Raw genomic sequence first — 12,153 nt, forward strand, 5'->3', positions numbered from 1 at the left:
TAGGAATGAGCTTCATTCGGCGGTCTAGAGAGAGTTTACAGATCATTAACCAGTCAACCTGAGGGGCAGCCTGCTGGCCAACGACAAAAAATGAGCTATTCAGCTGAATGTTTTTGTAAAATCTGTATGAGTGTGTGAGAGCGTGCTTACCTTACGATGTTTTGGAGACCAGAAGTGAGCTAAATCTGAAAAACCTTTGGGGGTCTCATTTATTTAAGCAATTTAAATAAGTTTTTTGCTCACACTTTATTTTAAGGTCCACTTAACAAACCATGAGGCTTTTGCCTCAGTAACCTCTATTTTGCTGCTTATTAATAGTTAGTATGGTAGTTTTTAAGTTTAGATATTGAGCGGGATTAAAGATGTAGAATATGGTCAGATGGTCAGAATATGTGTTTTATAAGTTAATACTAGAAATGTTAATAAGCAACTAGTTCGCCAAATTAAAAAACTGTGAAAAAAGTGTGACACATCTTGGGTATTGGGTGATAGTTAGTAAATAAAGTAGGTTGTTAAGTTTAGGTATGGTGTAGGGTTAAGGGATAGAAAATATGCTAATAAGCCAATTATATGTGTTTTCTAGGTACTAATAAATAGCTATATGAAGAGTTTAGATGCAAAAGCCTCTAAAAGCTATGGTCTCCACACGCTGTATGTGTCACACAAGCGTAATAACACAGTATAATACACTTTAAAAATAATGTCATGAGGTACATCGGCAAAAAATAGGACGATTGTTTTGGGCTTAAGTTACATTTACGGCCAGAATTATGGGTTAGAAAATATTATTAGCTCAATATAAAAACAATAGAAGTCAGTGGAAAATACCTATTATGATGAATTTTTTGTGTGTGTGTGTGTGAGCTTGTGTGCGTGTGTGTGTGTGTGTGTGAGCTCATGTGTATGTTTGTGTGTGTGTGTGTGTGTGTGTGAGCTCATGTGCGTGTGTGTGTGTGAGCTTGTGTGTGTGTGAGTGTGTGTGTGTGTGTGTGAGCGCGTGTGTGCTGCAGAATCTTTTCAGGTGCCACAGGAAAGCAGCTGCTCCTGAGGGTTTTGAGCTAGATTGATTTAGTTTCCTTAATGAAGGAGAGAGCAGACCGGCACACATACACTCCAACGCACACACACACACACACACACACACACACACACACACTCACTCAACTCTTGGCTCGTATGAATGTAACAAAACCTTGTTTTGTCATGATTTTGATAAATTTGTAAGACCTCAACGCCTCCTTCATACACCGAGAGAGCGAAAGCTCAATGAGTCTGAGAAAAATAGATTTGATAAGGGAAGTCTTTGAAGGAGCTTTTTGTGTCATTCTGACTGTGTGCGATTTTCTGTGTTTCAGAGCGGTCACAGAGAGCATTAATCAACTCATCACACTGTGTACCCAGCAGGCACCAGGACAAAAAGAGTGTGATAACGCTCTACGAGAACTCGAGGTACTTAAACACACTCTTAATCTCTCAAAGTTTTACATTTGAGATGAGTATTGATGAAATTCTAATGGTTTTGTACTTCTATGAATGTAAAATAAATAATTGCTTTTTATAAATTAATTAATAATAATAATGCATTAAATGTCGAAAATAACCTTAACTAAGATTAATAAATGCTGTAGAAGTACTGTTCAATCTAATGTTAACTATACCTTATTGTAAAGTGTTAACATATTTCGAATAAACATTTTAATTTTTTCACATATATTTCGACAAATAAATAAGATTCGGGCCTGTCTTATTATGTTATGTCTCCTGTGGTGGGCTTATATAAACAAGATCAACGTTAGATCATATTTGGCTTTATTTGTTGATTAAAAACAGCCTTTTGTTTGATGCCTTTGTGAAACTTTCAAACGTACCAGCCACAGGTCAACTGTGTGTTAAAGTAGAATCAACAATGACGATTTGTGGTCTGTGAATAATTATAATTTATGTCCAAACCTGTGTGTGTGTGTCAGTAATCGTTCTGAAACGGGGTTGCTTGAGCCCCACACACATGGCTTTTTGTTCATTTTCTGAGGTGTTCGGTGGTGTGCTTTTTATTGCATTTATGAGCCTTGAAATGATTCGATATACTGTAAGTTAGAAATAACTCAAATGTGTCCAAGCAGCAGGCATGATCAACATCTTAACGTGGCTGTTCACACAGGCTGTTCGAGGAATGCTGGACAATCCCAATGAGCCGGTCAGCGATCTCTCTTATTTTGACTGCATTGAGAGCGTTATGGAGAATTCCAAGGTAAAGAATCCGTCACAACATTCCTGAATTCTCTAAAGAGATGCGTTGGTCCCAAATGTTTACTCGTATCGCCGTCTGACTGAACAGGTTCTCGGGGAGTCTATGGCTGGAATCTCACAGCACTGTAAGACTGGAAACGTTCCAGCGTTCGGGGATTGTGTGGCTGTGGCGTCCAAGGCTTTGTGTGGGTTGACTGAGGCGGCGGGACAGGTGAGCTTTTGGCCTGATGCTCTCTGAGGCTGCTCCCACAATGCTTTTCAAACATTGTGCCTTAGAAATGCAATTACAAATTCAATGGCTAACTTTTATCCACACCGTTAGATTTAATCAACAACTTGAAAATGCTTTTGCAACTTTTGGTGACATTTTGGGTGAATAGAAATAAATATACACAATCGGTAAGCAAAAACTACGATTAGTACAAAGTAACTAAGAAAATTTGGTCATATATAATGTAATAATTTAGAATAGAATAAATATGACTATATCAATGAAAAATACAAATAATGGATTGATGGATGGTTGGTTAATTGATTAATATTTTCTTTTTCTGCCCATTTTCTACGCATTTCATGCGTTTATTTTTTGTTGTCATTGTTTAAGGGTGAAAAAAGGTTGATTTAATGTGAACATTTAACAATGAAATTTATTATTTTGTAGATTTAAAAATAAGAATAATTTTTATACTAATGTACACTACACAAATTAATCTTACACAACAAGGGGAATTTATAATTTAATATAATAGTCAATAATGCATTTAATAAATAATTAATATATTATAATAATATTAAGTAAATAAATACATACTTTTTTCATGTTGTATTTACTAGTCATTAACTCCCAATGTATTATTTCGGCGTGCCTTTGTTTTGTCAGGCCTCTTATTTGGTAGGCGTCTCAGACCCCAACAGCCAGTCGGGTCATCAGGGATTGGTCGATCCCATTCAGTTTGCAAGAGCCAATCAGGCGATTCAGATGGCCTGCCAAAATCTGGTGGACCCAGCCAGCAGCCCATCCCAGGTGACTGGCTCTTTATCATCTTATCGACTGGCTTTTTGTGTGTTTTTTTTTATCTTTGCGGCTTGCATTCCCTCATCTTTTTGCCTGTGTAGGTTTTGTCAGCAGCTACCATTGTTGCAAAGCACACCTCGGCTCTTTGCAACGCCTGTCGTCTGGCGTCTTCTAAAACAGCCAATCCTGTAGCCCGAAGACATTTCGTTCAGTCAGCCAAAGAGGTTGCCAATACCACGGCTAACCTTGTCAAAACTATAAAGGTACATCCTTCAGTTAATTACCAAAAGATCATGTGGTACCAGAGTAATCGAGAATTGATTGAATCCTGGGCATTTGCATTAAGAACGTAAACTTGAGACCATTTGCAACCTTTGATAAAGCTATATTTATGCGTGAGGACTGCAGTGTTTCAGCAGATGTGATCTCTCTGCTGTGTTTCTCAGGCCTTGGACGGGGATTTCTCAGATGAGAACCGGGAGAGGTGCAGAGTGGCCACGTCCCCGCTGATAGAAGCTGTTGATAATCTCTCCACCTTTGCCTCCAACCCTGAGTTTGCCAGCATTCCTGCGCAGATAAGCCATGAGGTGATGAAATACTGAATACCACAATATTTCATATTATTTTTTGCTTAAATGAGTGTTCCAACTGAATTTTTAGACAGGAGGACAGACAGAGTTAAAAATGCCAAAATAATGCTTTGGGGCTAGGATTTATCTGTTTGGGGCATTCCAGACAAACTGTCTAATAGTGAATCTTTCTACAGGTTACAGCCGATTTGATTCATTCAGAAACAGTCACTTCATGAGTGTATCAATCAATCATTTACTCAACCGATTTGTTCAATAGCACTGATGAGTTCAGGAACAAAACAAATGACTGTCTTTTAATGGATCATTGAATCATTTACTCAACCGATTTGTTCAAAAGCACAGATGAGTTCAGGAACAAAACATATGACGGTCTTATTAAATCATTTATTCAACCGATTTGTTTCTTAAACACTGATACCTTAAAAAAATTACTTTCTTACTGAATCATTTACTTGACCACTTTGTTCGTTTTCAATGAAACGTTCAGAAATAAAACAAATGACTGTCTTGTTGAATCATTTCCTCAAACGATTTGTAAGAAAGCACTGACTTTCTGTGAATGAATCGTTGAATCTTTATTAAAGAGTCAAAGAACTGTTCACTTGACCAATTTGATCAGAAGCACTGATTTATTTAGAAACAAAGCAATCTTTTACTCAACCTGTTCCACTTACTGCTCATTCAGCAATTAAACAAGTCACTGTTTTTGAGTGATTAAAACATTTATTCTAATAATTTGTTAAAAAGGACTGTTTCATTTATAATCAAAACATGTGTCTGTTTTGAGAGTGAAATGTAGAATTATTTACTCAAGCAGTTTATTTAAAAACACTGATTCATTCAGGAAAGAAACACCACTAGATACAAGCGAATGTTGATTTTTTTCGTCTATTTTTTATCATAAGTCAAAATGGTTCCAAAGTAACTGCCAATATTTTGTCTAAAATAAAAAATGTTCAACTTTAGCGCACATGGTTAATTTTCACTTCACATGTGCCATTTTCTTTGTAAAATGTGCCTACACTAACTTCAGGAATAACTAGATGACTCCTCTGTCTTTGAAATATTGCCTGTAATGTTGTGCCAAAACAAAGTGGTTTCTCTCCGTTCACTGACTGTTTGACTCTGGACTTCCTCGCAGGAAGTCTAAAAGGTCAGCGAGTGTGGATGGGAGTTTTGCAACTTTTTTTTCCAGACAATTTTATCACCTCAGTTCATTTCTGGGGTTTGTGGGAGTTTAGTTCTGTTCTTACAACAGCCTCTTGCATGTGTTTAACATTTAAGTATTTAGGACTGAAGGTGTGTTTGTATCAACATTCAAATGTTTTTGGTGATTCATCACGTTTTCAGTTTTGATGGATGGGTAATATAATAAAAATATAAAATGTATTTTAATAAAATAAATGTAAATTAGTTGTCAAATGAGTAATTATGATTAATGATCCATAATAAAAAAAAAATTCCATATATGTGTGTGTGTACTGTGTATATTTATTAAAAATATATAAAAACACACACGCATGTATATATTTAGGAATATATTTAAAATATATTATTAATGAATATACATTTATACATGTAAATAATTACAAAATACTTAAGAACAAAATAATTAAAAACACTAAACTTAATAGTTTTCAACTTTTTTCTTTTCCATCCCAGGGTTCAGCAGCCCAGGAGCCAATCCTCCGCTCAGCTCGTTCAATGCTGGACAGCTCCACCCACTTATTAGAGACCGCCCGCTCTCTCGTCCTTAACCCCAAAGACCCGCCCACCTGGTCCATCCTGGCAGGCCATTCCCGCACGGTATCGGACTCCATCAAGAGCCTCATCACGTCCATCAGGTCAGCATCATGCAAATAAACACCTGCTTCAGCGGTTTGGTGAATGTGAAAAGCTTGCAGCTTCACTCTCCATCAAGTGGTAAATAATAATGATGCGGGTAAAAGATGAGGTTTAATTTAAACTTGTATTAAATAACTGAAGAGCAAGCGTTATTAACAGAAGCAGCTGTTCACGCACACACTCGTTCTCTTCTCAAAATTTCCCGCACACTGAGTCTGTTTCCTTCATTACAGCTCCAGGGGGAAGTAATATCAACCAACAAGCAGTGAAATGGAAAAGCCAATGAATACAGAATAAATACTATATTAAACTGAAACATAAAATATGATGACATAACAGTTAAGCAAATTAATGTCAAAACTGTCACAATAATTGTTTAACATGATAAACTTCACCTGTGTGTTATATACAGTATAATAAAATAAAAAAAAACTTGTAAAAATGTATTGAAAAAATATATATATCTGATTTAACAAAACAAAAAGTCTTTAACAACATTTAATAAGTCTTTAGTTAAACAGTTAAACACAGTGGGTTTTTTTCTTACACATAATATTTTTTTCTTTTCCAGAGTCCAACAGTTGTTTTACAGTAGGTAGTTTTTTTCTGAAGGATGTTTTGAAGGCTATTTTTCTGTAAATAATAGCTAAATAACAGACTGTGTCTGGTGTCACTGGGCTGTATTTTGCGGTAAGTGACTCTTTCTGGGTTTCTCTCTCCACTGAGAGCACCGAGGGTGATTGATGTAGTGTGAGGAGACACAGAGAGCATACAGACCACCTGATCTGAGCTCAGTGATGGTGTCTTCTCGGCTCGCTGCCCGTCTGGCTGCCCTCCACACACTGTCCTCCCAGATCAACCAATCAGAGCTGGAGCTCAGCCAGCTCCCTCGTGTGTGAGTGCGTGTGTGTGTGTGTGTGTGTGTGTGTGTGTAAAGCAAAAACACCCAGGTCTGCACTGACTCTCCTGTTCTCTAACTCTAATGTATGATATCTGGATTGAGTTTTAAAATCTAATTCAATTACGCTGAAAAACGCTCCACGGCAACCCTGTAGCAACCTGGTCTCCTCTGTTTTCACAGGGACAAGGCCCCTGGGCAGCGGGAGTGTGACCAGTCCATCGACAGCATCAACAAGAGCATCAGGGACATCGAGCAGGTGTCCCTCGCCGCCGTGGGTCAGAGTCTGCCCCGCAGAGATGACATCTCTCTGGAGGTAAACCAATACAACACCTGTCTGTGTCAAAACTGCCATCACTCTGTAGTAGCATTACTTTCATTGATGTTGCTCCGGCACACTGTTACAGTTTTTAATAGTTTTTGTTTTATTTAACAATCAATAACAGCCTTTGTTTGATTTGTTTTAAATGCTTTTGGGGATTAATAATTGCTAGTTTAAAAAACAAACAAAAATAACATTGCTGATGATAATGTTAATATTATTTAGTGCTGTCAAACAATTAATTTCTATTAATCTATTAATGCATCCAAAATAAAAGTGTAATGTATAATAAATAAACACAATACACACACATATACACACAAGTTTTAGTTTCCGGTTCAGTTCTAACTAGCAACTAACTACTACCTGTAACTTTTACCTCAGTAAACTCCTCATTTGCTTTGTATTAAGTTAGTAAGGCATTAATATGCACTTCTTAAGTATTAATAAACAGCCAATGTGCAACTAGTGAGAATTACTTCCTACATTAATCCCTTTAAGAATATATACTGTAAATAAGCTTTATTTTGATTGGCTAACCTCTATGTGCTTCTCAAATCCAAGTTATGGAAAAACGGGCATTGCTATGTAAATGTGGCTAGTCATATGTTAATGTAAATAGTTGAATCGTTTTTTAGAACTTGGTCTTTTGAAAGAGTTCACACACTGGTTTCAAAAGAGCGAACTGATATTTTCATATTATAAACTGCCTTTAACCTTAGTGCTAGTATTGTTTTGCTGTTATGAATGTTAGCGTTAGCATCTGATTTAATGCTAATGTGGCTGTGCTCCCATTAGGCTTTACAGGAGCAGCTGACGTCCGCCGTGCAGGAGATCGGCCACCTCATTGACCCCATCTCCACCGCAGCTCGAGGGGAAGCGGCTCAGCTCGGACACAAGGTATAGGAGACACTCCGTGCAATCAATAACCTCGTCCTTCTCACGTACTTTTCTGTGCAAGTGTCACTCGAATAAACCTCATTTATTGATCACGTTATGACAGCGCGTCTACAAATACCTTTGAAAAGCTGGTTTTAATTAAACCCGGCTTTGTTTGTTGCAGCGAGACTGATGCCTTCCGTCTTTAGTGTTTGTCAGCTTGTCATTCGAATAAATAGCTGGAAAATAAAGAAGCCGAATGAGTTCACTCTACATATCACTCTTGCCTGAAATATACACAGGAACTGTACGTTTGCATGCCAACGCGTGCTTTTTTGTTTTGTTTTTTCCCCAGGTGACTCAGTTAGCGAGCTACTTCGAGCCAGTGATTGTGGCGTCGGTGGGACTGGCGTCTAAACATGCCGACCACCAGCAGCAGATGAATATACTGGATCAAACCAAAACGCTGTTTGAATCTGCTCTACAGATGCTCTACGCTGCCAAAGAGGGCGGAGGAAACCCTAAGGTAGGACACATGGATATAACAACACGTGGGGCATTTTTATGTTCTGAAACCAACTGCTGGTTTGTGACCTGGCAGCAAAATTCGCAGACCTTTTGGTTTTAAAGAACAGACTTTTGTTACGTGTGTTGATGAAGGGTTTAATTGGTCTACATTGGCCATCTTTATGCCATTAAGTCAATTCGTTTTTTTGTTCTTGTAGGCGACCCACACCCATGATGCCATAGCTGAAGCGGCCCAGTTGATGAAGGAGGCCGTGGATGACATCATGGTGACCCTAAACGAAGCGGCCAGTGAGGGCGGGATGGTGGGCGGCATGGTGGAGTCCATCGCTGAGTCCATTGGACGGGTTAGTGACTCCATGTTGAAAATTAGTCTATTGCTAATATCAGGAGATCAGTGGACGAGGCCAAAAAAGTCCATATAAAAATAATAATAATCCTAAACTTTTTTTTTTCTAATCCTAATTTTTTTTTCACTGATCAACACCAATAATTCCTTTAAAATGGTGATCATGATTGAAATAAATGTATTATAGATTTTTTTGACAGAATTTTTTTACAAATGATTCACTTTTAAATTTCATCTGTGTTCTTATATAAACTTACTTATATATATATATATATATATATATATATATATATATATATATATATATATATATATATATATGTATATTCATGAAAATGATCAGATTCATTCATTTAAATTCCCTTTTTATTAAAATCGTTCTTTTTTTTTAGAATGCAACAGAAGAATGCTGTATAAAGTTATCTCTAGCTGACTCTCATATGTAAATGTGTCACAGATACTACAGCTGCCTCTGTATCTCATTATTAGACTGAATTGGCACAACATCTCCATTTATCAGCTTTGGATGCACGCAATCTTTCATTATACTGTCATGACTCACGCTGGAAGACAATGGCAGCCAATTGAATATCTGAACTCCGATCATTTTCTGCGGGAATGATCGCTGCGCCGTGCACACGATCCACGCAAAGACAGTAATTTGCATTAGGACCGGATCCAGCATTACATCACTGTTATTGGGGTCTCTTTACTTCGCAGATGGATGAAGGAACACCGCCGGAGCCTGACGGCACTTTTGTAGATTACCAGACCACCATGGTGAAGTTTTCAAAAGCCATCGCAATTACTGCACAGGAAATGGTGAGGTCGCTCACTCGAAATGCTTCAACATCTTCTCACATTTTTAGACGCTCTATCACAGCTTTTGCTTGTTTAATGTGACCCTAGATGACGAAGTCAGTGACATGTCCGGAGGAGCTGGGTGGACTGGCGTCTCAGGTGATGGTGGATTACAGCCAGCTGGCACAACAAGGCCGTCTGGCAGCTGCCACTGCTGAGCCAGAGGAGGTGAGGATCAAAACCCCCACAGGAGCAGTGATCTGAGAAACGCACATTTACAGACACGCAGATGGCCTAAACCTCACATAAACTCCAGACTTAAAGGAAACACAAAAACGCGCCTTTGGAAGCCCAGAATGCTCTTTTACCATACAATGAAACAATAGGCGCGTTTCCGTTACCCTTCAAATTGCGCACATTAAAATTTTTCAATAAAAACCTTTATTCACTTCTGCTTTTCATACACTTTTTTTTCTCAAAATAAGAATGTCAAATTCCATTTTAATGAAGTATTTAAAATGCATCTTTTAAATGACAATCTGCAAAACAAAAACATAGAAATCTGGCAAAAAATGAGCATAAATAATGACTTCGGAATCTTTTGTGAATGAGCTCAGATGAAGATATGAATCATGTCTTTGTGGCAATTTTTCTGGTGATAATACAAGACTTCAAAAGAACAAAGACACCTCAAAAGTAACTGTTAGAGCCAACAAAATGCATCATATTTCGTGACATGTTAGAGCAAAACAGGCACTATTTTTAGAACCAGCACCTTGAAATTATTAAGAAACGAGTGTTTGATTTCATTCAGTGAATATGATGCAGGGCGTTATTTTTAGTGCTGTCAAATGATTAATCGCATCCAAAATAAAAGTTTTCGATTGCATAATATATGCGTGTCTTTTTGTTTAAATAATAAATATACACAGTCTTATTTTGAATGCGATTAATCGTGATTAATCATTTGAAAGCACTAATTATTATTAGCATTAGTGTTAGTATTCTTAATAATATATAGGAAAATGAGTGTAGAAAAACATATTGGCAATATATACCAATCTCCTGAAATCATTCAATAGATTTGTGAGAGAAATGGATAGATTCACTGACTGTTACTCACATCATTGTTCACTCTCAAATATCGTCCGCGATAGTGTATCGCAAGCGCTTAAATATAGCAAAAATAAACTCATTCACACCTTATTTAGTGATTTAGAGCAAACACATGCAACTTGGTCAGTGTCGCATAGCAAACCTTGTACTTCCATTTTGCATGGTGTTAAGCCCGTGAACAAAGGTGCGAACACCAGCCGACACATTTCACACCTTTGCGCTCTCCGCATTTGAAGAAGCGAGCCGACACGTGGACGCGGCAGTCACCAGCTCTCTTCACTAGCATTTTTGCAGAAGCGACCCGTTACCGTTACCATAGCAACCGTGCACCCCCACAAGCCTTAAAAGCCCGTTGTGATATTCATAATGAAGAGCCGCCCACCCATGGATCTGTGTGTCAGGTAATGAACATACAGTGCTGTCGGGCCCCCTCAAAGGCCGTCACAATCACTTCTTAATTATTGGATAGAGCTTTGTTGAACGGAGGCAGTGGCTTTTAGAGCAGTCGCAGAGCACGAATACATTCAGATTTAGACCCAGATTCCGGCTGACTTGGATGCCAGCTCTTTCTTAGGCTTGGTATCATGGCTGTATTTCCAGGTGGGATCTCAGATCAAGACTCGGGTGCAGGAGTTGGGTCACGGCTGCATCTATCTGGTCCAGAAGGCCGGAGCCCTGCAGATGAGCCCGACGGACAGTTTCACCAAGAGAGAGCTGATCGAGTACGCCCGCGCTGTCACAGAGAAGGTAGGCTCACTCAGGATTGTGGGAGGAAGTTTCTTCGATGTAGTTTGCTGCCTTACTTTGTTTCGTTTCTATTAACTTTATTACGGTATGAGAAAATAATTTGGTATGAAAGCCTCTTCTGGCTACTCTTTTAAAATGCTGTTGGTTTGTTGAAAGGTATGCTACACTTGCTAAGGCTCATATTCACGTTGTAAACAAACAATGGTTAGAAGGGGGCAATGCCACCCACAGTACCTTTAGAAATAACATAGCAACAACCTGTTAACACTCTAGCAACACTTTGACAACCTAAAATAACATAGCAACACCCTGTTGATTGATGACGACGCCTTAGTAATCGCATAGCAACACCTATGCTGTCACCCACAATACCCTAGCAAAAACATAGCAATGCCGTGTCAACTATCCACAACACTAGGGGTGTCACGATGCGCGTATCGTCTATCGTACAGTTCCCGGCAATTTTCCAAATCAAAGTAGTCATCGTTATCCCCTTGTTAGTGGAGACTAGTGAGCAGAGCGCATTATTTAGTTGTTTGGAATGCACTTGTCAAAGGGAGTGATGTGATTTCCTCATTATCTTCAGACAACGAACGCAGCACGATGTGCGTCAGCAGATGTCGCTGTTTTAATGTCATGTCGTTTTATTTATGCAGTCCCTTAACGAATCTGCTGAGGCACACCGTGCTGCGTTCGTTGTCACGGAAACATCCCAGATGAAGATAATGAGGAAATGACATCGCTCCCTTTGACAAGTGCAAAAACCCTACTCGCAACACTCTAGCAACACACTGGCTACCACTAACAGCACTTTTA

At 38.5% G+C, this 12,153-nt stretch overlaps 1 protein-coding gene across 1 annotated transcript in view; it reads left to right on the forward strand.

Annotated features, from left to right (window-relative positions):
* tln2b (talin 2b) overlaps window positions 1-12,153 on the forward strand; it is a 115,795-nt gene that overhangs the window by 86,375 nt on the left and 17,267 nt on the right. The window contains 14 exon segments of the mRNA XM_043228047.1: window positions 1,356-1,449; window positions 2,159-2,248; window positions 2,336-2,458; window positions 3,128-3,271; window positions 3,364-3,525; window positions 3,709-3,849; window positions 5,518-5,699; window positions 6,782-6,914; window positions 7,719-7,820; window positions 8,155-8,325; window positions 8,525-8,671; window positions 9,394-9,495; window positions 9,583-9,702; window positions 11,191-11,337. Of these exon segments, the coding sequence (XP_043083982.1) occupies window positions 1,356-1,449; window positions 2,159-2,248; window positions 2,336-2,458; window positions 3,128-3,271; window positions 3,364-3,525; window positions 3,709-3,849; window positions 5,518-5,699; window positions 6,782-6,914; window positions 7,719-7,820; window positions 8,155-8,325; window positions 8,525-8,671; window positions 9,394-9,495; window positions 9,583-9,702; window positions 11,191-11,337 (1,858 nt within the window).

This window comes from Puntigrus tetrazona, chromosome 25, assembly GCF_018831695.1.
Source record: "Puntigrus tetrazona isolate hp1 chromosome 25, ASM1883169v1, whole genome shotgun sequence".
Lineage (NCBI taxonomy): Eukaryota > Metazoa > Chordata > Actinopteri > Cypriniformes > Cyprinidae > Puntigrus > Puntigrus tetrazona.